Raw genomic sequence first — 27,297 nt, forward strand, 5'->3', positions numbered from 1 at the left:
TTGATCTTAAAATATTTTTTTCTGAAAATTTCTGTCTTTTCTTCAGAATTGTGCTGTAAGAATTACAGAAACTTCAGACACTTTGATCTTCTGAGATATACTAAGGACACACAGTGCATTAACATACAGACATCTGTTCTCACATCTCACTGAGAGAAAATGCAGGAAACGCCTCTCTCACATATGCAACAGTTCCTACTCATTCCATTCCTTCCCTTCACATAGCTCACTCAGAATGGTCAATAGTAGAATATAATGGTATATATTAATGCAAGTGATATTTACAGTCATGTTTGGTGTCATTTGAATTGTCTCAGTGCAACTTGTACAATGGTGTCTGTCTTACAAAAGTAGATTAAAAGATAATTCATTTCATAAGAATTAAGAGATATTATGTATATCTGTAATGGGAGGGAGTGCCCCTTCCTAGGGTCCTCCATGTAAATTACCTTCTGTTCCCATTGAGGTGTAAACTACCCTGGTCTGGGACCTGACCTAATGCAAATTCCAATTGTTAGTTTCTGTCTTCATCTCGGGGGATGTTTGTGTTGGTCTGAGGTATTTAAACGATTGCAGCAAAAGGATCAGGGCCTTCTGTAGCTGGAATGAGCCCATAGCATGAAGTGTGTCCACACACTTCATACTATGTATTTTTCTAAGAGTCAGGTATGCATCTTTTCCTATTAGATTCATCTTTGAGAATTTGGTGTCTAGTATTGATTTGATATCTATGAATTGGCTATGTAATTGGCATAATCCTTACCTGACTGATAATAAATTGTTACATTTGATTTACTCTGACTGACTCGGAAACTATTTTCTCAAGGAGATTAAGTGAAGGCTATGTTTCCGCAAATCTGCGTCCAGGGTTAAGTGCATACTAAAACTCAGACTAGATGGAGCATGGGGCGCATCAGGTGAGGTTTTAGATTTCTGGCTAAACCGCTTGACTTTAGTTAAGTTGTACTCAGTTGCATTAACTATGGGGGGCTAGTAACAGTACTGGTCATAACCGCTGGTTATTGTCTCAGCTTTAATTAAGTTGTACGAAGTTATATGACTGTCGGGGGGGCTAGACAGATAGTGCTAGCAGAACCGCTGATTATTGTTCTGAGCTTTAACTAAGTTGTACATGGGTAGCTGAGGGGGACTAAATGGATTAGACATAAACCTCTGACTACTGTTGAGACTGGCGAGTTTGTGATCGTGGGGCACACGTAGAAGAACGGCCGTCATGGGGCACCCTGAGCAACATAGATTCCTAATGAACGAGTAAAATAAAGTAAAGAGTTAAATTAGAATAATCAAATCTCAGAAGAATAACAATAATAATTAGAGACCAACAAACAACCAATTTGCCTTTCACCCTAAATTCGAGGTCATACTAAAATGGAGTCAGATTAGATAAGAAAATGGAGTCAGATTAAATAATAAAATGGAGTCAGATTTGAGCTTAACCTAAACTGAATAACTTTACGCGCTGAAAGACAGAACACGCAGGAAACCTTCATCCAGCACCGGATACCTTCCTTGGGCCGAGTGCCTGGACCTTACAGTGCGATACAAATTAACATTTGCGAGAATGAAGTCAAATTTTTCATTTAGTGGCAAAACAGAGTTCAGAATTCAGAGTAGAAAAGATAGAATACTTATAATTATTGTATATTTATGAGACTAAAAAAATTCAACTCACTTAACTGAATTTGTGTCTCCAAGTTGCAAAAATAAATAAATAAAAGCATGCACAAAACTACTTACAGTTGCTTTAAAGTGCATTCTGATTATTATTCGAACAATCATCATATTCTGGAACAAAAAACACTGCACACGATTGAAATTTTTACTGATATTTTTGTACTCAGCATCATCATATTAGGTAATATTATTAGGCTTTTTTTTTTTTTTTTTTTTTGCAAATCAGAATAATTATTTTTTAAGATTAAGGACTGTGTTATCAGTGGATTTCTCCTTCCAGTCCTTTTTGTTCTACAGGATAAAATAAACTATTTCTGTTTGTCAACAGGCTGAAATAAATAATAAAACAGGCACTTTTTACAAGCACTGCTGAGAGGTGTATATGCTATTTTAGGGCTGCTGGGTTGGCGTACCATTGAGAACATTTGTTTTTAAAGGGCAGGAAGGGTTACTGTAGGTCATCTGCCATGCAGAATCTTATTTCAACTCCAATGCACAATCACATGCCCCTCGTGTACATTCTTGGCCCAGAGATCACAACCACTCTACAGGGAAGTCTAACTTCTAAACACTAGCTAATACAGATTATTCCTTATTGTGAATGAGAATAACAGTCCATTCAGAGCCATTTGATGACAACAGGCCCTGTTTAAGGAGGATATTACATTACAGTAACTGTTGAGCTTTGGGACTTTTTTTCTAGTTGAGTCCGTACTGCAGTGAAGGAAGGGAAGGTAATGGTTATCTAGTTTGGACATTAAGTCAAGATGCTTAGCAAAATATTTTCTTATCTTTTCTTTGTTCCAACTGTAAGAGATAAACTAGGGTTAAACAAGCATGCAACATTTTTGAGATTCTGCTCTCAGCTAAATAGATTCATAATCAATAATTTTGGATCGTTTAATAAATTTCACATACTCAGCACACTGCAGGCAGACATTATCACAACAACTGATTATGACCTTATTATATGACAAATCGTCCCCTTGGAATTATAAGGTTCTATCTGCGTTCTGAGTAGTTTTGAGATATTGAACTTTAAAGTTTTTGTGTTCCATAGACTTCTGTAGATAGAACCTTTTTGTTTTTTCAATAAAAAATCCCAAAATGTACACAACTTAAAATAAAACATCACATAATGTAAATAAATTGTCACAGAATAATGTGAATAACTCAATTTTGACAAAAATGTCAGATAGAACCTTATAATTCCAAGGGGACGAAATTAATAAACAGCAAACAAAACTTTGGGTTCAGTCATTTGTTTAAAAGAAATGAATACTTTTATTCAGCAAGAATGCATTAAATTTACCAAATGTGGCAGTAAAGACAATTATAATGCAACTTTTTTAAATACATGCATCTTTTGAACTTTTCATTCATCTAATAATCTTGCTTTCATAAAATTACACAATTTCACATACACAGGAGCCAAACAAATCAAAATGATATATAATCTGAAAAATAAATATGATGTATGCCACAACTGTCTAATTTCTGCCGCTTTTCCATTTACTCTTGATGGACACTGTCTCTCTTCAGAAAATTTCATCCATGAAATAATAACTGAATGCCAAGTTAAATGTTTGTGCAAGAATCAACTTGGTATTTAATGGAGTTAATGCAAAAGAAAACATTATTGGAGACATATCAATGTCAATATGAGCTCACTGCGCACTGAAAAAAAAAAAAAAAAACTAACAATAATGCAACATCAGTCGCTTTGAATAAAAGCATCAGCCAAATGCATGAATGTAAAATGTGACTACTTTAAATAATATTATATATTACATATATGTAATTATTAGTATAAATAAGTGAACATTTAACAAAGAATGATATATATATATATATATATATATATATATATATATATATATATATATATATATATATATATATAATTTTCTTTTCTAAAATGTATCCTTTTTTTAAGAATGCACATTATTAAGATTTTTTCAGATATTAGGATTGTATTTTTGCAAAACCTAACAAATTGAGCTGAAAGACAGGCATTACTGTGAATCATTGAGATGTATAAAGATCCTGGCACTGTCACAAAAAAGGGTCATATCATTTGATTAATGATGTCAAATCGCAGGTTTATTCATGCCGACTGACTCTGAAATCATCAATCTTAATATATGCAGTTCCCTTGGGATCCCTGAAGCTCTCGTCTCACTGTTGCCGCCCGACTAAACGTCTTCATCTGCATTCACGTCTGCTTCTCCATTCTCCGACTCCTGTGCTTTTCTCAGTTCTGCCCTGCCCTTCTCAGTCTGATAATAGTCTGACTCAATCCACCCGGGGCAGCTGGACAACGTCACAAAGATGTCTTCGTCTACTTCTGTCACTTTGTGCACTCTCTGCTTTATGCCTTTGGAATACCACCGTGGAGTAGGGACTTTTTCTGTGGGGTTGCTGGCCTTGTATAACCCCTCACCTTCAGCCAGAGTGATCTTATACTTGTGCTTTGGGCACACAATACAGAGCTTGTTGTTGATTTCCTGTGCATGAAACATTAAACGGGGTAGAGTTCAAACGAGAGGTAACAATGTGTGTCAAGTGCATTAATGGATCACTGAATGAGTTCTGGTTCAGCAGAAATGGCTTTACCTCAATATCTCCGGGCTCTAAACTACTGCCAGCATCTTTAAAAAAAATAAAATAAAAAATAAAAGTGTCATTAGCAAACATATGCACTAAGCTGACAAATGCCTTTTTGATTCTGGGTTTTTGCCTCTGGAATTGGACTTGGCACACATCTGCAACAATGTTACACTGCTAAATCTGCTACTTTGTCTCCCTCTAGTGCAGAGAAATAGGCAAAGATGCTTTTCATGATACTCACGGTAACACTGCAGGTCCATTGCATAGAAAGTTCTCTGATGATATATAATAAGAATGTCTCTTCCATCTAGAGTCACATTCATTCTCTTGGCCTGAACGAGATCTTCTTTCTTGCCGATAAAATACATACGAGGAGGCTTGTTTTCATCCATGGATGTAGTGCGGTTTTAATTATGTCTTCTGTGAAAATATAATGTTTTATGAATATCATCCACCTAAATGAAGGTGCTTAAGTTACATAAATGTATTGTTCTTGGTTCTTGTCCTTCAGCTTAAAACTTAGCAGGTGTTTGTTTGAAAGTAAGACATGTTAGTAGGAATTAAAGGGATAGAAATTGGGATAGATCCCAAAAATGAAAAATTCCATCATTATTTACTCACCCTCCAGTTGTTCCAAAGGTGTATGAATTTCTTTCTTCTGGTGAACACAAAAGAAGCTGTTTTGAAGAATGTTGGTACCCAAACAGTTTCTGGTCCCCATTGGCTTCACTGATAGTATTTTTATTTTTCCATACATGGAAGTCAATGGGGACCAGCATTGTATACACATGCATACATATAACCTTTACATTTATGTTGTAAAATTATATAAACCTCAAACAGAAGTCATATCATTCACATGTCCAGCTACTCAGTGTTGGTACAAGATTATATAAACCAGCGGGTTATAGGGAATAAACCAACGAGTTACAAATAGTATAAAATATAAAAAATTTACATCTAATAACAGCCAATATAATTGTATATTAAACAGTATTTTCTATTTTAAAGGAATTACAAATATAATGGTAAAAAGTCAATTAAGATAAATTTAACTTTACATAAAACCATAAATGGAAATGGTAGAAAAATTATTTTAAGCAGTGTTACCTTCTGCTCTTCCAGCTCGTTGTGAATCTTGTGAAACGCTCGTCAAGAATGGTTTAAGTTGGTTCTAGTCTGCAGAGGAGAGGATGGCGTTATCTCAAGCACACCGGCTGCTGAGTTCAGCCCTATCAGTCCCTCAGATCAGGACCCTCTCAGTGCCTTTAACATTATCTTTGTTTAATGAATAAAACTGAATGACACACCAATAACTGACACATACATGCGATTTTTCTGATATCAGAAGGAGGTTTATAAAGTTTCATATGACTGTAACTTGTCCATCTGCACTTCAGGATTCCGTGTAATATCATATTATTTAAAAACAATTATTTTTACATTATTATTTTTTTAACACTCAAAGTCCATCTTATCAAAAAAAATAAAAAAACAAAAAAACAAAAAAAAAACAAATAGTGTTTAGACCTAGACCAGTAGACTCTTATTATTTAAATTGCCACTGAAGGAACCAATCAGAGAGCGACTCTCTCTCTCTCTCTCTCTCTGCGTACTCTTCAACGTCGTCTTTGCGCAGCAGTTACGCAGTTGCGCAGTCAAGACAGAAAGTATCCTGCTTGCTAAACTCTTTTCCATGCGCCATTCGTTTATTAATGTGCCAGGTTATTTCGCATCTACTCTAAACAAAAAGGAACGTTGAATCATTTTCGGCTTGACGTAAGTGAAATGATTCCATCCTTAGCTATAGCTTGAGAGCAGCTAATGAATGGTGTTAGCCTAATATCTTGTCTAGAAACATAAACTAGAAATGGTAAATACAGGCATGTTACACAAGCGAGTCCAGTTTCATTAATTAGTGTTTCCAACCCACAGTTTGTATTTAAATAAATCAAAATGATTTGTAGTTTATATTTTCTGTTGGAAAACCCTCTTAAACCAGCTGGTTTGAAAGCGGTGTTGCCAAACTGTCAAACGTTACTGTTGTTTCCTGAAGAACACTTTTTTTTTTTCAATCCATTATCATGCTATGTGCTAAAATGACAGGGAAGTAGACTTCGATACTTATTCTAAACCAGCAAGCTACGATGTGTTTTCTCAGCATGGTTTCTGCAAATCAGAAAATGGTAGTTTCAGGTGTTTGAAAAAATGGCAAATGAAAGTCTTTTTTAGAAAACACAATTTAACCTCTACAGTTGCATGTGCTTTACAAGACGCTTTATATTATCAAAAACTAAATAAAAATATTAAACAAAACATTCTCCAATTAAATATTACATATAAAATGTGTAAAAAAAACTATATAAACCATAGTCCTTTCTTAACTATTGCAACACATTTTTAAATACTAAAACAGTTGTTAAAATATTAAAAATGTAATAATAAAAAAAAATCTGTATTTTTCCATTTTTACAAGATGCTTTAACTATGATATCTACAAAAAAATTGATAAATCAAATTATCATACTATTTTTTTTTCAAGTCAAACCTGTTTTATAAAATATATATATACATATACATATACATATATATATATATATATATATATATATATATATAATAGGCAGTTACAGTTGCATGTGCTTTACCAGGCTGTGTATTTCCAGGTTATGGCATTGCGGGCATGTGGATTTGTTATTTTTCGGCATTTGGTCCAGAAGTCTCCCCCTGATAATATAGAGTTCCTTCTGCTGCAGACGTCCTACGGGGAACATCACTGGACACCACCCAAAGGTGCATCTCCAAGCTTATGATGCTTTTCCTATGTTCCACTTGTTTAACTCTGAATTTCATTTTGAACAACTTATTGTTATATGCCAATTTGAAAGAATATTATTGCTTATTTTCAACATAATGCTTATTTCTACTCACAAAACAAATACGTTTGTAAAGCGTTTATAAACTAAATGTAATAAATAAAAAAAAAAAATCACAACCACAACTGCCACAAATAGTGGAAATATGACCTATTATCAGGAGCAAATCAGTTGAAGACATATGGCTATCTTAAATTTCTTAGTATTGCTACTGAAATAATAACATTATCTTTCCTCCTTAAGGTCATGTTGACCCTGGAGAGGACGACTTTACCACCGCCATGAGAGAGACACAGGAAGAAGCAGGTTTAGGTAAAGATCACCTGCGTATGGTAGACGGCTTCCTGCAGAGGTTGCACTATCAGGTCCGAGGAAAGGACAAAGAGGTGCTCTATTGGTTGGCTGAGCTGCGTGACCCAAACACACAGGTCGTTCTCTCAGATGAACACCAGGATTACCGCTGGGCCAAACTAGAGGAAGCCTGCAAACTGGCAAAATACCAGGACTTACAGGACACACTTACAGCAGCACAGCGGTATCTAGAAACACAGGGCAAACAGTAACATTTACACTTGGTTTTGACAAGTTAAATGCTTGCTCTCATCTTTATAAAATTGTTTTAGGATGTCAAATTAATTATAGAGGACCTGATGTGCTTTATGAAATTTGACTGTGAGAATAGACATTTGACTTCAAATCCTTTTTGCGTCTTTACTTGCTAAGCTGAATTTAATGTGAATTCGTAAAAGGTTGCTTTCAAGAAGTTAAAAATATTAAGACAAATGCACAATCTTTAAATCTCCACCAACAAGTAAAACAAAGCTGCCATTCATTCCCAAGAATGTTTCGGGTTAGCTGTAATGATCTGTAACATACTGTTAATTTCCATTGAAAAATCATGTTCGGAAGCCCCACAATAAAAAAAAGAAAAACACACCGACATAAATACTTGAAATTGATGGACTACAAGGCTTGTAAGTGGATTATGACACCATTAACATATACAACTCATTTTTTTTCTATACACACACATTATCTAATCTCATTGTCACTTTTTCACAAGTTAGTCCACATACTGTATAGTTTTTCAATATTACAATATAGGGTCCATCAAAAATAGTCTATATAATTAGATGCAAGTTGTTTTGCTATGAATCCTGTATCATTCAGATTGTCCTAAATTATTAACTGTAATGAAACCAGTAATGAGAAACACAGTTTAAGAATCAATGATTGTTTTAGTATTACTTGTATTCTATTATAGGTTTTATTCATATTTCAAACAAGCTTTTATTTTTATATTTTTCTTGTGAATTTCAGTTAAAGCGCTTTGAAATGTATTTTTTATTTCAGTTAGTAATATTAGTATTTACACTTCAGTTTAAAAATCTCAAAAATATAGTTTCAATTTGTCATTTCATGTTTACATTTTATTTTAGCTCTTAAGATGTTTACATTTTATTTTAGTTTGAGGTTTTGTTTTTTAGTAGTTTTAGTCAATGATATCAACACTTCCATGAACCAAAAGCACCTCAAAATGTCTTGTCTAATGGTTTAATTGCATTAACTCCTCTACATACACACAAACAAAAATGAATTGTATTGTGATCATACAAGCACAGTCTTAAAATGATCATACTGGACCCCCCATCCCCCCAAACTCAAATTCTTATGTTTAGAATAGAAACAGGTATCGATTTAGAATCATTCTTTACTGTTCTCCATTCTTCCTTATGTGAATATTTAGAATGGTATTCCCTTTAACAACATTACAAGATAAAGAAAATGCATCGAACTTAGAGCAAATAATGACTTCGGTTGTTTTGATCTGACTTAGGACCACAAATCCTGCCAAAAAATGGCATATGAAAAGCAAAAAATCATTAGTGAAACATTAAAAACGCACTCATGACACAAATAATAAAATCCTTCAAGACAAATCCACTGTCGATTAACGTCACAACACTTTTTGAAATGAACTTGGTTGTTTTACTGTGCACAGGGGTGCATTACACCGAGAGTCTCTTGCTGAACATGTAATCGAATCGTCCCTGTTGAGCCCTTTCGGCCCGTAGTCCAAAAGTTTAAGTGAGCGATTGAGCCGGGAACGATTGTTCTAGATAGTTCAGTGAGTTCATGATGCTCGGGAGAGTACGAGAGCACTGTTTCCTCATGATCCTTACATCCACACTCCCTTCTGGAGGGGTTTTGTAGAACCAGGAATCAGCATCCGTGTCCTTGGCTGGTTTGTGGGAATAAAGGTGTACCTGAGACCCCATGTGCATAAACGTCTACGCTTCCACCCCTATTAATGAGACCTTAGGGATTCGCGTCCCTCATCGGATGATTGACACATCATATAAAACACATTAAAACACACAAGCATGCTCTTGAAAGCTACGGCCCAAGACAGCACCGTTGCCAATGCAAAAAAGCTTAAGACCGGGGATGAGAGGGCTCACACTGATGAGTGAAATGTTCTCAGCAGTCAATGATCTCAAAAACCCTGTACATAAAAAAAAAAAGAAGAAAAAAAACTCCCAAGATTTTCAGTCAAAATCGGTGAGAAACGGAAATGGTTTGGTACAGCTGCTTGGACACTCATTCGTGATCACTTACCAAGAGTATGTGTACATTTAAAAGCATAACAGTATAATTACCTTCAGCCAAAATTGGTGGATGGAATATTAGTGGGACATCATCATAGTGACATAAACAGTCTCATCATAGTTTCTGGGTCAGCGAAATGAAGGTGTGCTGGAAGTAGTTTTAATGCTAGTGTTGCTGAGCACTTGAAAGCACCTTCATGTGCCATATAATCTGACACTGTGATTTAATGGCTCAAAAAGCTCAGGTGATTTGGGGATATGAGCTGCGCATAAGAGGATGTAGTTGTGAAGGTGACCCTGCTGATGTGGATGGCTGGTCAAAATGACGAAATTACATTTTATGAGAAGGAAACAGTCCATTTTTTCTCTGTTTTCCCACCCTTAAATACTTCTAAGTGGGATATTAAGTACATATAGTGGAAACGGTGAAGCCCTATACTGTAAAGAAGCTTGGAAATGAACAAAACATTCTTTGATGGTGATTTTAACTAGCTCATGGGTGGGTTGAAGGATTAGTTGGATCATAAATTGAAGTTTTATTTATTTACTCACCCTCATATCATTGAAAATCTGCGTGGCTCTCTTGATTCAAACTGGCATAATGCATTCGGTTATGAAACACAAGAATCAATGGCTTGGAGCATACATGAGAGCTTTAGTGATCCTTAAGGAAGGAAGAACTTAGATTTTGGCCTTCATCCTCTTCCAAAGCCATTTTCTATTGCAATTTGGACTGGTTTTCGCAATTTTTTTTTTTTTTCTCTGAAATCTAAGTTTACATCTCACAGTCATTCTTTTGTTTCCACATATAATAAATAATAAAAAAAGGCAACTGCAACTTCTTATCTCACAATTTTTTTTTTTATTCTTGCAATTGAGCCTTCGCGAAGACCCACCCTCCTTAGTTAATGTTGCAATGTCTGACAAGCCATGCCGCTCTGACACTACACATCATGTTCTCACGCAGTGAAAAATGCATCGCAGAGAAAAGAGGAAACTGACAACATGCCGACAGACAAGACTGAGCAGGTTATTTCTGGTATGAAAAAGGTCTTGGCTTTCAAAATTTGTCTTTCATTAAGAAATTCAATCAATACTATTTTGTGGCTCTTTACTGTGTCTTAGTTTATCTACTTTCCTGTCTGATTTGTTTGTCGGACATGCTGGCAGATTCAGCGTTATGAACTGTCAGATCGCCTGTCAATCAAGCTCTTTGCAAAGGGCCAAATACCAATTTAAATCTTATAACTTAGACTTTTGTGCTCAGAATTACAAGTTTATATCTCCCAATCCTGACTTTTCTCTCTGATCTGTGAGTTTTTAATCTTGAAAATGAGATTTCTGTTCACATCTCGCAATTCTGACTTTTTTCTTTTTTTTTTTCTATTCTGTACTATTTTTGTCAACTAAATGGTAGGGGAAGTAGGTGAATTTGGACACTGGCATTGTTTGGTTTTTATCTTTTGGAAAAATCAGCTAAAAAATCTCAAAACAGCTTCTTTAGCAACATAAGGGTGAGTAAACACAACAGATTTGTATTTTCTGAGGGAACTAGCCTTAAAAAAAGGGTTGCAATTAACAACACATTTTGAAATGCATGTTTAAGGTGGCCTGACAAGCTCTGATTATCCAAAAGCCCTGAGGTTAAGAGGCAGGAGTAGGTGGGATGTGAAACATTACTAAAAATGACTGGTTTTGTGAACCCATAGTGAACTTTACTTATGAACGGGGAGGTGCTGAAAAGGACAGAGTTCTAAAGTAATGAGTTTTTTGGAACAGAGTGAAAAATGAAAGCTTTAAGCACAGGAAAAGAGAATATGAAATATGAGGCTGTCAGGGTAAAGAATAGTGAGAGGGCAAAGGTCAGTGTCACGGAAACGGTGGAAGGAGGTCAAGATTCCTCGTTGCCAGAGTCGTCTTCATCGCCAAAACAGTCCCCGGCCATTCCGCAGCCAATCCCACTGGCCTCCGCCTCGTCTTCGTCATCCTCCTCCTCCTCTATGTCGTCGTCATATAGATCGTCATAGAGCAGGTCAGAGCTACTATCGTGGGAAGGCACTTTGGTCTGGATGCAGTACTCAGCTAGTGTCGTTGGTACTTTAACTCCATCTCGCTCTGCATCTGCCTTAGTGGACATCACCTGCTTCCTGTGCACAATCGAAGACAGAGTCAGCAAACCAATTAAGGCTTTTTGTGTATATATGTACACAGGTGCATCTCAAATAATTAGAATATTGTGAAAAAGTTTTTTGTCATTTATTTTAAAAAGTAAACTTTCAAATATCATTACATGTAAAGTAAAATAGATGACAAGTTTTTTTGTTTTCATTTTGATTTAAAGCTGCAGTAGGTAACTTTTGTAAAAATATATTTTTTATTTATTTGTTAAACCTGTCATTATGTCCTGACAGTAAAATATGAGACAGATAATCTGTGAAAAAAATCAAGCTCCTCTGGCTCCTCCCAGTGGTCCTTTTGCCATTTGCAGAAATACATTGCTCCCGTTTAGAAACAACCAATCAGAGCTGCGGTCTGTAACTTTGTTTGTGTTCAAAATGTAGAAAAATTTATATAATAAGCGAGTACACCATGAATCCATTTTCCAAACTGTGTTTTTGGCTTGTCCTGAATCACTAGGATACACCTATAATAAGTGTTTATATTCAGACTATTTTAGATTGCTTCGGGGTACCGCGGCGGAGTAACCCAGTACCTTTGTGATTCTTCATAGACATAAACAGAGAGAAGTAGTTCTGGCTACGATGTTCTTCCGCAAGACGCAAGCAGTTCTGTTTATTAACTGCTAGAGCATCAAAAGTTACCGACTGCAGCTTTAAGAAAGTAAAAAATCCAGTATCTTAAAATATTAGAATATTTTACTGAAAAAAAAAAAAAGGATTTGCAAAACAGAAAAGTTCAAGTTCTTCAAATTATGTTCATATATGCACTCAATACTTGGTTGGGGGTTCTTAAGCACAAATTACAGCATCAGTCTTCCTCCAGACTCCAGACCTTAATTTCCAAATGAAATGCAAAATTTACTTATTCTGAAAAGAGGACTTTGGACCACTGATCAACAGTCCAGTTCTTTTTCTGCTTAGCCAAGGTAAGATGCTTCTGACGTTGTTTCTGTTTCAGAAATGGCTTTGTAGCCCTTTTCCTGAAGATGTCTGACCATGGTGACTCTTGGTGCACTGACTCCAGCTTCAGTCCACTCCTTGTGAAACTCTCCCAAGTGTTTGAATCAGCTTTGCTTGACAGTATTCTCAAGCTAACGGCCATCCCTGTTGCTTGTGCACCTTTTCCTACCCATTTTTTTCCTTCCAGTCAACTTTGCATTTAATATGCTTTGATACAGCACTTGGGGAACAGCCAGCCCTTTCAGTAATGACCTTCTGTGACTTACCCTCTCTGTAGAGGGTGTCAATGATTGTCTTCTGGACCACTGCCAAGTCAACAGTCTTCCCCATTATTGTAGTTTCAAAAAACAAAAGATACCAAGAATTTATTCTGTAGGGATGGTCATTTAATGAAACTCAAAAAAAAAAAAAAAAAAAACATTTGAAATGTTTTACTTTACATGTAATGAATCTAGAATATAAGAATGTTTTTGAAATGTTACATAAAATGATCTGTTTCATGATAATCAAATTTTCTTAGATGCACCTGTATATGCATACTACTTTATATTTTCCAAAAATAAATGAAAACTTTTTTCAGCAAGGATGCATTCATTTGATCAAAATTTACATTGAAATCATTTTAAATTTTAACTAAATGTTCTATTTCAAATGAATTATTTTTCAAACAAGTCTTGAAAAAAATTTGTATTACTGATTCCACAAAAATATTAAGCAGCGTTAATGTTTTCAACATTATAATAAGAGATATTTTGTATGCATCAAGTATTAAAATGGTGTCTAAAGAGGCTTATGACACTAAAGAATGAAGTAATGGCTGCTGAAAAGTTATTGTAATATATTTCTCAATGTTAAATATTCATTAACACAATATTTCTCAGTATTAATGTTTTTACTGTATTTTGGTCAAATAAACATAGCCTTGGTGAACATAAGATACTTTTCTGTAAGAAAAGAATGTCAATAAGGGAAAAGTTCAACATTTTTCACTAATGTTTACTTGCCCAAGGGAAATAAAGACACTCGGAGCAGTATGTCCTGAACTTCAGTGGGATGGTGCAATGGGAGTTTGTTGGCCAAAAATCAGGCCTAAGTCAATGTTTAACCTAGATCTCAGCCAACTTTAGGGGTATAATTCAATTTTGACTATTCCTGAAGTATATATAAGTTGTACACAATGCTTGGGTGTGGTGTGTGGTTGCCAGGGTGCTGCTGCTGTTACTAAGGTGTTCTGAGTGGTTCTTGAAACATTGCTATACAGTTGCTACAGTTGTGAGTTTTGTGTTAGCACTTTGCTGGATCTCTGCAAAACAATTAAGGCTTCACAGCTTCTTTTAACAGTTGCAAATGTTACAGCTACATGTATAAATATATTTCACATATTTTCAGAAAGAAGAAACAAAATTTTGGATTGTTTATTGTGGATGCTTACTAGTTACTATTAGAAAAACAGACATGGCCTAGTTTCTTAGGATTTTCTGATATCTAGATATGGCTTAGCTCCCTTACTTCAATGTAAGAATACTGAACTTATTCACATCTGTTTTATCAACCAAGAGGCGAAAATAATTAGGTTGAGAATTATTCATGTCCGTAGCACAAACAGTGCAGGACAGATTAGTTAGCAAGCATCATTAATAATATGTTAAGCATTTATTATATGCATCTGTACTTTATGTGCTTTATATGTTGTGAGGTGAAGCAAATAAAATATTAAAAGTTCTTCTAAGTATTAAAGTGTCAGAGAGCAGGAGAAAAAGTTTCAGACTGGCCTTTAAACTGAATGTAATTTGATATAAAAAGCAGAGAATGTGTTTTCATGGAAGTCATTTAAATGATGAAGTGGTCGTACCTTATAATCTCTGCGTATTCCTTGTCCTTGCCTTTGCTGTCCCTCCACTTACGAAACATGACCGATGCATCCACGTTTGCAGGAGAAAAGGTGTTGGGTTCATTCAGCAGTGAGATCACGCTCAGCAGGATTGTTCTACAGACAAACACACACACGTTACTGCCGTTCAATGGGGACTTTAAAATGTATGACATTTTTTTTTAAAGAATTCTCTAATGCTGACAAGGCTGCACTTATTTGATCAAAAATACAGTAATATTGTGAAATATCATTTACCAGAGTTTTCTGTTTTATACATTTAAAAATTAAATTTATTCCTGTAATGCAACGCTGAATTTTCAGCATCACTACTCTAGTCCTCAGTGTCACATTATCCTTCAGAAATCACTCTAATATACTGATAAACACTTTGCGGATTAACATTTTACTGGAAACAGTTATAAAAAAAATGGATTCTTTTTTAATTAACAGACCATTTAAAAGAACAGCCCTTTAGCCTATTTGAGTGAAATTCTGTGTATTTCCACCAGAATACCTGACATTCTGGGTGGGGTTCCATCGCTCTGAGGGCAGCTCTCCGCTCTGAGGGTCATCCACAGGAGGATGGAGGATGGAAATACACACGTCGCCATTCTAGGGTAGAGAAAAGTACATTAAGCAACAATGGCAGCATTGTTATGATTACTAATGTAAGTTTTAAGCTGATGTAATCCATTTGGCGGCGCGGTAAACATGCATTAAACAGGCATACACAAGCATTTTCACCTCATAGATGTTTGGATGCCACATCTTTGTGAGGAATCGGAAGGTCGGTGGAGAGTAGGGGTAGTCAATAGGAAATTTTATATGGGCCTGGGGAAAGAGACAGAGTGAAACACTAAGCATTAATAGCTCACATGAGAGCCATATTAAATCAGTCCCAAAATGGAAAGGACACAGACTAAAAAGGTTCATCTATACATAATCCTCATGAATCTCAAAATCATGTACTCTTCATCAGGTTTCTGATGTGGTGCCAAAAGCGTGCTTGAGACAACAGTGCAATTCAGCTAAACAGTGCAGCGCTGTGTTAAATGCTGCACCATCTTCAGTGCAGTGCTGATAGTACTATATTGTGCTGAATGTTGTGATTGTGGTTATTATATCAATAGTGATTTTGAAAGTGATTGTGGCTTTGAGTTTAGTTATAACAACTGCAATGGTTGTGAGAGCAGTTAGTTATAGGTTATGTGGCTATGGCATGAGTACAGTTTTAAAGGAATAGCTCAGCCGAAAATGAACATTTGGTTAATAATAACTAACCCTCATGTTGTTAGAATCCCATATGAAATGAATCTTTAAAAAAAAGATAAGATTTAAAAGAATGATTTGTCCATTTAGAAATTGCGCACAGACTAAATAGAGCTATGGTGAATAATGGTGGTCATTTAAATTTCAGTCTTTTCCTCTCAAGGTTATGACTCGTAGAACTTGGAATGTAATGCACAAGTCATAAAAAGTAATTTTATGATACTTTTGCTGCATCTGTTTTGAAACTTGAAACCTCCAGAGAGAAACCTCTAGTCACATTCTTCCCTCCTTTTGTGTTCCACATGATATAAAGAAGTCCTACAGGTATGGAATGACATGAGGGTGAGTATTTTTGCTTTAAACATGAATGCAGTGCTACTCTAATTCCTTCTTCTTTGCGAGTGGAAATCCTGCTACTCGCCACTGCTGTTGACTGCTGATTATGTGTCAGAATACATGAACTGGCAGCGTGACTGTGACAGCGTGAATGAAGATAGGAGTCTCAGTCAAAGCATTTTGTGTTAGAAAGCTAAAACCGGATTTAATCTAACTTTCTCCATTTGTGATCATTAGAAATAAATGGGTACAAATGACACAGTTCTTTGAAGCTCTAAAAACTTGCAATATATATATATATATATATATATATATATATATATATATATATATATACACACACATTACATTTTACATATAACAAACTATAAAAGCTTTTCAGCAAAGATACAATATATATTTCAATGCAATTTCTTACTGAAGCCTGATAACTGCAAATTTTAAATACTTTGTCTGATGGGTGGAACCCAAGTCTGTGTTTACAAAGATACCATAATCTTCCTCAAAACATGCCGTATATGTGCGTCAAAATATTGAATTTACTGTTTGCACCAAAATGTAACCCTTCTCCAAACGCACCTAATAAATGACTCTTATATTTAAGGAATAGTTCACCCAAATTAGAATTTACTCACCCTCAGAACATTCAAGATGTAGATGTAGAGGAAGCAGTATTGTAGAGAGAGGACTTGTTAGCCAGAGGCAATTGTTTGAAGTTAAAAAAAAGCCTTAATGGTGGATTGTTTCTTATAACAAGCATGCAACTTTTCACTTCACAAGATGTGAGTTTATGAAGTGGAGTCATGTGGATTATTGTATGTTTTTACCAGCTGTTTGAACTCTTGATGGCACCAATTCACTGCAGATGATCAATTGCTGAGCAAGTGATGGTAAATTTCTCTAAATCTGTTCCCATGAAGAAAGAAACTCATCTACATATTGGATAACCTGGGGGTGACTAAATTGTTGTAAATCATTTTTGGGTGAATTATTAAGCTGGGACAGAAGAATGAATTTTAACATAACAAAAATTGCATCTTTTATAAATGAATCAGCCATACTAAATTGCTACCTTAAATTAATAAATAAAACTTCACCAAAAGACTGTGACCTGTGTCATATGATGATACAATAATATACCTATGAAGGAATGCTGAGGATTTTTTTGTTGTTGTTGGTAAATTTGAGGACTGCGTCACTGAAAGTACTGACTATTGCAGTTGATTCACCACTGAGAATACGACTACAGGGAATACGGTTAAAACGCACTGTCCTTCTCTTTTTAGCTCTCATATCGAGATGTCATTAATATCTGTCAGGGCTAAAAATAGAGATCTAGAGTATAAGAAACACATCACCCAGGGAAAGAAAAACGTGAGAGTGCAAAACATGGGAGAACAAGTATGCAAGGTACACTTCAGAATGAAATATTATCATGCAGACTTGAATTGCTTTGTCTGACTCACAACAGCCTAGTCGATTGGTAAGCATTCAAGAACATTTAAATCCACACAAGGCTTACCTTAAAGTAGCCCCCTTCATAAAGTGTGTTAGGAGGGCCAAAGATGGCCACCTCCCAGTTGTAGAGGTCCGACTCCTCCACCAGAGTGATGCGGAAACCTTCCACTGGCTCCTCCTGCAGGGATTTCAGCTCCAGCATCAGAGCCTTCTGAGAGCTCGGCATCTGCTGGTGTGCCATGACAGTCCTGATCCTTTAGCCTTACTGTGGATTCAATATATCAATATATCAATTTCAATATAAATTTTTTTTGACAATCCCATTGACAAAAACAATTTCCTTTTTTGTAGTTGTTCTAAATATATTGCTCTTGTACTCATTATTAATACATATTAGTATTGCATGTGGTCTTAATGCTAAAAAGCTCAAAATTATTTAAAATATTATCTCTCTCTCTCTATCTCTCTCTCTCTCTCTCTCTCTCTATATATATATATATATATATATATATATAAATAAATAATATGCTATTTGGCCACTGAGAGTTAAAGGAAATTGCAAAATGAAAGAAAAAAAAAAACATTAAAAATGCTGTACAAACGTTTGATTAGGTTTGTATGCAAAAGTATTTTGACGAATAAAAAAACATGTTTATACATAGATTCATACCTGAGCTGCTCCCCAGGAAATGTGATGTTCGGGTGCCTTAAAGATCCAGCTTCATGTAAATATCAACACGTTTCTGATATTTATTTATTCCTTGGGGCCCTGAAGAGACGGTTAACCTTATTTTTCCTTTGTTATTTCTCGAATCCTGTTGCTTTTTCTGTTAGGCGTGAAGTTTTCCAATCTTATAGGAGATGTTAAGCCGAATAAATCTATTCATCACCCTTCTAATCAATATTTTAAAAAAATAATAATAAGCCGTTTGTTCTGTATTTGCTGCTGGCCGCAATGGAGGTGAAGGCGATGGATTGGTTGGGAGTTGTCCTCGTGTATTGCCCTAACATCTAAAAAAAAGTCTACAGCATGCAAATAGATCTCTAATTTCGCTTTATAAGATGCAGAATATTTTTGTCAAACCCTGCGGCTCGCTGTCATCACGCCGTTTCGTTGCGCGTCTTCGGCCGCACAGCTGATCAGCTGCTTGTTTACATTTGTTCTGCTGAGCCTATAACGCACCTTCAAAACCCCCCGTTTGCGCAAAGAATTACACTGCCAGCTCTGCTTTATCCGTCCAGACCGACTCGACAGCGAATTAACTAAAGGGTATGGGTGTTATGGAAGTGGGCTATGGAGATTAATGGGAGCGCAGGAGAGATATAAGAACGCAATCGACAGGTGATGATTTCTTTCGCCGTTTCTCAATCGCTTCTATTGATGCTTCCGGTTATCATAGTGCGTGCCTGTACACGTCTGTACGCCAGTGCGTCATGACGCAGGACAATCGACTGTAAATACTTACCATACTGTACACACCACTATATGTGTTATTACATAGGTAGTACATATTACATACAGAAAAATATAATATTACAATTATTTTAAAATGCACTATATAAGAGAATATTTCAGTAAGCAAAAACGTAATTTAAAATAAACGTAATAAGATTATATCCTCAACAAAAAACGAACGGGAAAAATAGTAGCTAAATACTCATTAAAATGCAAAATGAAGATAATAAACAATAATAAAAAGATGAAAAAGAAAGCAGAAATAAAATTATTTTCACTAAAGAAAAACTCTCCTATGTTTGGCCTGTAAAACCTTATATTGTTTTATGTCAAAATCAGCTGTTTTGCATAATGCGTATGTCTATATATATTTACATTTAGTCTTTTAGCAGACGCTTTTATCCAAAGCCACATACAAATGAGGCGAATGGAAGCAATCAAAAATAACAAAAGATCATTAATATTCAAGTGCTATAACAAGTCTCAGTTAGTCTAACGCAGTACACGTAGCAAGGATTTTTAAAAAATATTTATATAATAAAAAGAAAAAAAGAAAACAAATAGAAAAGAATAGAGAACGCTAGGGCTTATTTAAAGAAAAAAAGCTGTTAGAAAACAAAACAGAGTGCAAGTCTTAAAGGAAAGAAAACCAATAGGCCTAAATAAATATAATTAGAAATTAGTTTTATACTTAGAACTTAGAAGTAGAACTACAACTTATATATATCATTGAAAGTGTAGTCTAATGGTTGGTTGGATAGAAGGAAGGAAAGATAGATGGGTGGAAGTACAGACACAGATAGATAGATTACCTCTTAATTATTATTACCAGTTAACAAATAAACAATATTCAACAAATTAAAATAGATCAAAACATTCCTTTTCTACGTAGGTTGATGGACTCAAACGTGTGCTGAACCCATGTGCAAAGGCCGATACAGATGACGTCCCTCCCCAGCTCCTCTCTGATTGGTCGAACCTGTCGTCATTCAGTGGAATCGCATGTCGTCACACAGGAACCAAAGGAGGCGGTCAAACCAAGATGGCGTTCTGCGATGAAGCAGGAAATATACTCGGTTTTCAGTAAATCTCCTCATCTGAGAGCACCGACCGGAGCTTTTATGTCCAAGGACAAGTGAGAGATCTATTCGGAGACTGAAGACAGAGCAGATACTGGTAAGGACACGCAGGGACAGTTTGAGGGGCGGTGGCAGGGGAAGTCGGGCCCTGTTTGGTCGCTTCACTAACCTGAACTGAAACAAAACTAGACAGTTGTTTTAACCAAACGTCCTCATTCACTTCCGTGCTTATTTAGTTCTTAAGTACCAGATATTTGGCTTTAGGTCTTAAATACTTTAGTGTTTTGATTGATATGACTAGCAGACAAGGAGACAATCACAGAAGCCTGGTAAGGAGCCAGAGGAGAAATATGTGTCATCATCAACATCCAGTTTCAAAATAAACCAACATGTCCCAACAATGTCTTTTCAGTAACAGTTATATCTAAGGATTTATTGTTGAAATTTAGCTGGTATAGGACTCATCTATGCTGCTGTCTGAATTAATTTCTCGTTGTTTTTAATTATTATTACGCAACAAACCTGTTAGCTGTATGTGCGTTAGTTAACAAACTGGTTATGATTTTTTCTTTTCTAATCAACTGCTATGCGTTACATGTAAGAGATCGTGGGTGGTGAAATGACCTCAAACCCGGTTTATCAGCCTATTTGTCAGCATGTGATATACTTTTGTTCTAGTTCCCTAGTTCTCATCACACAGATTATCAGTTGTGCTTACTTTATTGGTATGTTGTAGGTAGTAGACTTCCTCTAAATGTAGAAGCGTATCTGTTTACTGTTTCACTGTAAGAAAGTCCACGAAAAGCTTGTAATGTAATGCTGTTGGACACTGCTTCTAGTGATCTAGATCTAGTTTTTCTCTCATCAATTATCAGAAGTGTTTGATAACCAATTTACATAAACATTTTTATTAACTTTTTGACAATCATCATTAGACAACAACAAAAACATAATGTATATAAATAATAATAATAATTATTATTATTTATTGCTTTTCCATATTTATTTTGGTAATGTCTAACTGTTTGGATTATTAAACTATACATTTTATACAGTTAATGCAAAAAGTATGCTAAATACATTTGTGAAGCTATGGTATCTATTTTAAAAGGGACAGTATAATGTTGCAAAAATTTATATTTCAAGTAAATTATCATCTTTTCAAATAGAGTGATGGCTGCTGAAATAACATTTTAAAACCACATTATATTAACATATATAGTGTTACGTAATTGGAGTATTATTTCTCAATATTGCAGATTTTACTATATTTTTAATCAAGCAAATACAGCGTTGGAAAGAGAGTTTCAGAATTTTACTGGTAGTTTATATATAGGTCAAACAGATGTTTTTCATTGGTTATGACATAGACTCAGTTTGGTTTATGGAATTAAGATCAATAGTTAAATTACTACACATGTGTAGCCAATGAAGTTTACTTAAATAACATATTTCAATAGTGACACATATAACTTATTAATGACAAGCAAGCAATTCCGTTCTTATCTTAAACATAGTTCTGGCTTTCTTGTATTTATCAACTGTTGACAAAAAGATATCTGAAACCTTGCTTGTTATGAAGTAATGGATATTGATTGTAATGTTTGGGCTATGTTCAAAAATGGTAACTTCTGTAGAGGAAAGTGTAGGGATGGAAAAAAGAGGTAACTGACTGCAGTTTGTATGAATTGATGTTGTTTGTCTGTTTCATTAGTTACTCTAAATGGCTGCGAGGAAGTCTGGATCAGATATCCACAACAACGGTGAGTCAATCATTTGCCCTGTTTGTTTGTTTTTTAAAATAAAAATAGCCATCAGCATAAGTAAATCATTTTCAAATTATTATTTTTCCATCTTACTTCACTCGATGTTCAAGGACCCGTCAGCTACCTTGATGGTGTTCCTTTCAAGCTGAATGAGAAGTACCGCTGTCCCTCAAAAGTGGGTCTTCCCATTGGCTTCTGTTTGTCTGATTGTAATGCCATTCTCTCGGATCTGCAAGTAAGTCCAGTTTCCCTTTAACTTTCCATTATACAAATGTTTTTTGTAAGAAATAATGAACACTTTGCTTTATTCTTCAGTATGACTTTAGTCTAGAGAGGCGCAGTGTTCAGTGGGGGGAAGAACTCGCCAAAGCGCGAGCAGCTGAGGCTCGAGCAGCGGAAGTCGCCCGGACGGACTCTGAAAACGAAAGGCAGGCTGCTGCTCAGGAAGCAGATGCTGGATTGGTTGGGGGGAAGAAAGCACACCCCTCTGATGAGCAGGACGTTGTCCCACCAGCATTGAACCCGGTTTTAGCTGGCCTACGGCATACAGAAATTCTCACGCCTCTCCCAGCCCCATCTTTTGGACCAACACGACCAGCACCTAGCAACCCAGCTCCACAGAGTCTGAACTTAGCTGACTTTGAGCGAGAGGAGGACCCTTTTGACAAACTTGAGCTTAAAACACTGAACGACAAAGAGGAGTTGCGGAATATTCTGCAGAGCCAACCGCAGTCGTCCGTTTCACCGCCTCCGCTTCCTCCAGCAGAACATCGCCCCACTTCTCCCAGTAATACGCCTCCTCTTCAGGCCAAGGCAGGAATCTTCCATCAACCCAATGGACTGGTTGGACTGCTGGACTTAGACCGGGGTGGGGTTGTGGGAACCCCCCATGGACAGATTGATGCAGACCGCCCATGTAACATTCGCTCATTGACTTTCCCCAAGCTTTCAGACCCAGGAGACTCCCCCTTGGAACCACCTTTCAGCATTTACCCAGCAGCCCAACCACGCACCCTATCCAATGGCACGCCACTGGCCCTGCAGAGAACAGCATCAAATACCATCACAACACTCCAACAAGAGCAACCGGTCTTTCCTCAGAATGGGGCACAGAAGCAGGTATCATAACATGGGTGGAAACATTTGCATGTCAGGGCTCATTATTAGCATGCAGAATAGCTAATGCTCATTGGAAAAGCATGTCTGTGGTGACATTTAGCAAAATTGCGTAGCTTCTACTGTGTTTTGCCTTAGTTTCAGAGTGAAATTTTCAGTGAGTACCACTAAAAGTGTGTATTCCAAAACAGATTGATGTAGATTTGGCTACAATTTATTATGTTGGGTGTTGTACTGTATGTATTGCAGCAATTTGGAAATGAAATATCTGGTGAGTGGCACCAAAAGGTTAAAGGGTTATCTGGTTAGTGGCACCAAAAGGTTAAAGGGTTAGTAAAATTCTGTCATGAATTACTCACCATCGTGTCATTCCAAACCTATAAAACTTTTGTTCATCTTCAAAACCCAAATTAAGATATTTTTGATTGAATCTGAGAGCTCTCCTACCCTCCATATACAGCAATGATACTATCACGATCAACGCACAGAAACGTAGCAAGGACATCTGTAAAAAAAAAAAAACTGTGATCTTGATCTGCCCCGTAATCATAATTTTTGTGAAAAGGAATATAGGTTGTTGGTGTTTTACTGCCACTAGTGGTCATTTGAGTTGGAAACTGCAATGAATTTGTATAGTAACTTTATTGGAGATTTGCAAAACATGTAGATGAATGTATGTTTTTCCAATGAGCCAGTAGAAATATTTCTTCTGATTTTCTCCGTAACATCTTTGCAGTCCAACCAGGTCATAGCGACTAACCCTCCACCTGCTTCCACGATCCTACACGGCCTCTCTCCCAGCGAACGACAGTGTGTGGAGACGATAATGAGCATGGGTTATTCATTTGAGGGGGTTCTCAAAGCCATGCAGAGACAAGGACAGAATGTGGAACAGGTCACTTTTAAGCTTGAATATTCTTAGGGCAAGTCTGTGTTACTTTTATGTAAATAAGACTGTTTATGTCATTGGTCTCATCGATAGGTGCTGGAATATCTGTTTACTCACAGTCGACTGTGCGATCGAGGTTTTGACGCGACTGCTGTTGAAGAGTGCTTGGAGATGTACCAGGGTTCAGAGGAAAAGGTGGGATGAATTCTAGCAGCCACAGATATACACACACAGTCTGATTTACAATATACTGTCAAATTAGAATATACAGTTGCACGTGTACTTTATATCAGAATTGCAAATGCTTGTTTTGACATACTATAGTTAAATGAAAAACGTAATTTTTTTTTTAGTTTTCTGCATTACATTTTTCACACAATAAAAATGATTGTACTCATGCTACATTTTCTCTTCACAGGCTTTGGAATTTCTTCAGCTGATGACTCGGTTTGGAGAAATGGGCTTTGAGAGGGACACTATTAAAGAGGTACTGCTCGTGCACAATAACGACCAGGACAAGGCACTAGAGGATCTGATGACCCGAGCAGCTGCGAGCTGAGCCCTGAGAGTCTCCCTTCCGCAAGCCAGCCCTCCTTTGGCCCTCAGGGGGGTCTTGGCTGTGGAAGGGTGGGATTCACTTATCTCTAAGACAAGATGACTGATTTTGTACCCTAATAAAGATACACCGCTTGGAGTAGGGATTGACGGCACCACCCGACAGTGCATTCATCCCTCTTCAGCTGTATGTCTGTTAAGTGATCTTAGAATGGTGATGAGTGAGAGGAGCCGAATCCTCCTCTGAAAATCGGCATTGGCTAGTGTTTTCTTTTGGCATGGTGACAGGCAAGAATGGGCGGTCCTGGAGAAACAGAACCGAGCTGAGCCCCACTGACAGAATAGCGACACTCAAAGCTATTACGCTGCCATCTCCCGCTGCTGGACGCAAGCTTTCGAAACTGAAACCTGAACGCTCATAAACGCAACCAATGGCAGAGCAGAGACGCCACAGAAGTGCCCCCTCTCTATTCAGTCTCTGCTGTTTGTTCATAAGCTGTTTATATGTCCGACAGGCGGAAACACTTTGTCTTTCTTCATTTGTCCTTTTTTGAGATTGTGTTTCTTTGCCCTTTGATTAGGAACTGCTTTAACAGAACTAATCATTACGTAAGTTCCCAGAAGAGAACAGAAAAAACTGCAGTAAACTTTTGCTCTGTTGGCTTTTGCACTGGAATGAACACATTTGGCAAGAGAAATTGGCAAGTTCGGCCGGAGGCTGCCCGCCACATTTTCAAAAACTGACATGCAAATACCGAACAGGCACACTGAATCCCAGATGTTAATATAAACATATTTAAAGATCTGTAAAGATACACTGTCGGGTTTCCATCTGTAATAAAGAAATTGAGAAACTTAACAGGGTAATGAGGTTAACACATTTATATGAGGTTTATTGGATTGTATAGATGCGTGGACTTCTCAAAAGTTTGGGGGCAGGAGGATTTTTTGGGAAAGAATGAATTCTTCTGTTCAGCAAGGATGCATTTTAATTGATTATAAGTGACAGTTTAAAAATGTTTATAATGTCCTGAAGGATCCTGAAAAACGTGTCACTGTTTCCACAAAAATATTTAACGGCAGCTGTATTCAACATAGATAATTATTAAAGATGTTTCTTGAGCAGTAAATCAGCATATTAGAATGATTTTTGAAGGATAATATCATATAATCCTTATCATAAATGATATGACATATGACAAATCATATGACACTAAAGACTGGAGCAAGAATAAATTGCATCCTAAAATATATTATGTTTGAAAACAGTTCTGTGAAATTGTAACAATAGTTCAAAATATTACTGTTTTTTACTGTATTTCTAATCAAATAAATGCAACCTTGATGAGCATAAAAGATTTATTTTAGAAATCATTAATGAATTTATAAAACCAACCCCAAACCTTTGAAGAGTAGTGTTCCTGATAGTTGTGCAATAAAATGATCTTAAGACGAGACTGTGAATGCTTGCTGCACATTAGAAACCGTTTGAATGGCCTTTTAGAGCTCTGGTCACCAGAGGAAACCTTGATGTCAGTTCAAATATCTCCACATTACCTCATGGGATTGACCAACTTGCTCAGTACAAAATATACTGGCTCCCTCCTCAGAGAACCAAATGAAAATTGGTACAACTCTTATGTAACAAATGAACATAACAAATTAACTTCAGTAGGTCCAATGTCTAACCTCATACTTTCTGTTACTGACATTTGACCTCTTATTAACCATAACTTTTGGGTGAGTTTTCATCATACCAGTGCTTTTATGTTGAGGTGTAGAAGCTCATCTGGACATTCATAAATAAATGTTTCATTATTTAGCAGCCAGACGTGCATTATCATTTCGCTTTTTATTTTTTGTTTTCTTAATTTTCAGCATTAACAGCCTTTTAATCTCACTTTCCATGTGCAATATAATTTTTACCAGTGTTGTGTCAAAATTAGCTCATTTAAACTGTAATGAGTCCTTGTTAATGTGAGTGGATCTTATGTAGATGTCTGGAAATCGATGTCACCCTGAAATCAAAAAAAAAAAAAAAAAAGAAATTAAATTTGCATAAAAGATTTTAAATGACCTATACACACACACCCACGCAGTTAAGGTGAAAATAAATCATAATAATATACATTTAAGTCATATCATATAAAAACAGAGACAGAGAGACATTTATTTTCATGCCTAATTGTCATGATAAATGTCACAATGAAAGACCAGCAACAAAATTAATGGTCCTACAATTGTCTTGATTAAAAAATCTATATTTTTTTCTTTTGGTTTTGAGATGCAATATGACCTGCACATGTTCTTGTCAGATATTAAGAGGTTCACGTGTCCTATCCTGTAAAGGACTAATTATTCAAAAGAAGTAAGATGGTGTAAAGGGTTCTTCCTCATCTATTTTTTGTAACAGCTTCTCTCAGGCTTGACTGAACAGACTACTAAAGGTTGAAAAGAATAAAGCAAACACACTGCTGGCTATATATCACAAAGAACATTTTGCCTGAAGCGAGTCAGCGCTTAAATGCAGATCTATTGTTCTAAGTGTAAATGGGGATATCCTGATGTAT

At 36.2% G+C, this 27,297-nt stretch overlaps 4 protein-coding genes across 4 annotated transcripts; 2 read left to right on the forward strand and 2 right to left on the reverse strand.

Annotated features, from left to right (window-relative positions):
• Positions 1–3,598: 3,598 nt before the first annotated feature.
• Positions 3,599–5,530, reverse strand: rfesd (Rieske (Fe-S) domain containing). The gene is made up of 5 exons (XM_026197100.1): positions 5,416–5,530; positions 4,927–4,963; positions 4,547–4,725; positions 4,312–4,346; positions 3,599–4,202 (listed from the first exon to the last, which is right to left on the reverse strand). The coding sequence occupies exons 3-5, from the start codon at positions 4,695–4,697 to the stop codon at positions 3,891–3,893; spliced, it is 498 nt and encodes a 165-aa protein (XP_026052885.1). The 5' UTR covers positions 4,698–4,725; positions 4,927–4,963; positions 5,416–5,530; the 3' UTR covers positions 3,599–3,890.
• Positions 5,531–5,918: 388 nt separating this feature from the next.
• Positions 5,919–8,411, forward strand: nudt2 (nudix (nucleoside diphosphate linked moiety X)-type motif 2). Its single transcript, XM_026196563.1, has 3 exons — positions 5,919–6,084; positions 6,972–7,098; positions 7,425–8,411. The coding sequence occupies exons 2-3, from the start codon at positions 6,975–6,977 to the stop codon at positions 7,742–7,744; spliced, it is 444 nt and encodes a 147-aa protein (XP_026052348.1). The 5' UTR covers positions 5,919–6,084; positions 6,972–6,974; the 3' UTR covers positions 7,745–8,411.
• Positions 8,412–8,721: 310 nt separating this feature from the next.
• On the reverse strand, positions 8,722–19,272 carry ube2r2 (ubiquitin-conjugating enzyme E2R 2). Its single transcript, XM_026196562.1, has 6 exons — positions 18,537–19,272; positions 17,931–18,131; positions 15,548–15,634; positions 15,318–15,415; positions 14,783–14,917; positions 8,722–11,937 (listed from the first exon to the last, which is right to left on the reverse strand). Exons 2-6 carry the CDS (start codon positions 18,105–18,107, stop codon positions 11,682–11,684), a joined length of 753 nt encoding a protein of 250 aa, XP_026052347.1. The 5' UTR covers positions 18,108–18,131; positions 18,537–19,272; the 3' UTR covers positions 8,722–11,681.
• A 1,038-nt stretch (positions 19,273–20,310) lies between these two features.
• Positions 20,311–26,182, forward strand: ubap1 (ubiquitin associated protein 1). The gene is made up of 7 exons (XM_026196564.1): positions 20,311–20,498; positions 22,116–22,164; positions 22,278–22,402; positions 22,483–23,286; positions 24,020–24,178; positions 24,266–24,367; positions 24,591–26,182. The coding sequence occupies exons 2-7, from the start codon at positions 22,125–22,127 to the stop codon at positions 24,729–24,731; spliced, it is 1,371 nt and encodes a 456-aa protein (XP_026052349.1). The 5' UTR covers positions 20,311–20,498; positions 22,116–22,124; the 3' UTR covers positions 24,732–26,182.
• The last annotated feature ends 1,115 nt before the right edge of the window (positions 26,183–27,297 follow it).

The sequence above is a fragment of the Carassius auratus genome, chromosome 21 (genome assembly GCF_003368295.1).
Source record: "Carassius auratus strain Wakin chromosome 21, ASM336829v1, whole genome shotgun sequence".
NCBI lineage: Eukaryota > Metazoa > Chordata > Actinopteri > Cypriniformes > Cyprinidae > Carassius > Carassius auratus.

Coding starts and splice junctions, on each gene's coding strand:
- nudt2 (XM_026196563.1), top strand. CDS start 6,975: ATGGCATTGCGGGCATGTGGATTTGTTATTTTTCGGCATTTGGTCCAG. Junction 7,099..7,424: donor TCACTGGACACCACCCAAAG/GTGCATCTCCAA, acceptor TTCCTCCTTAAG/GTCATGTTGACCCTGGAGAG.
- ubap1 (XM_026196564.1), top strand. CDS start 22,125: ATGGCTGCGAGGAAGTCTGGATCAGATATCCACAACAACG. Junction 23,287..24,019: donor AGAATGGGGCACAGAAGCAG/GTATCATAACAT, acceptor ACATCTTTGCAG/TCCAACCAGGTCATAGCGAC. Junction 24,179..24,265: donor AAGGACAGAATGTGGAACAG/GTCACTTTTAAG, acceptor TCTCATCGATAG/GTGCTGGAATATCTGTTTAC.
- rfesd (XM_026197100.1), bottom strand. CDS start 4,697: ATGGATGAAAACAAGCCTCCTCGTATGTATTTTATCGGCAAGAAAGAA. Junction 4,347..4,546: donor AATGGACCTGCAGTGTTACC/GTGAGTATCATG, acceptor TTTTTTTTAAAG/ATGCTGGCAGTAGTTTAGAG. Junction 4,203..4,311: donor TAGAGCCCGGAGATATTGAG/GTAAAGCCATTT, acceptor TTTCATGCACAG/GAAATCAACAACAAGCTCTG.
- ube2r2 (XM_026196562.1), bottom strand. CDS start 18,107: ATGGCACACCAGCAGATGCCGAGCTCTCAGAAGGCTCTGATGCTGGAG. Junction 15,635..17,930: donor ATGAAGGGGGCTACTTTAAG/GTAAGCCTTGTG, acceptor CTCTTTCCCCAG/GCCCATATAAAATTTCCTAT. Junction 15,416..15,547: donor GGCATCCAAACATCTATGAG/GTGAAAATGCTT, acceptor TCTCTACCCTAG/AATGGCGACGTGTGTATTTC.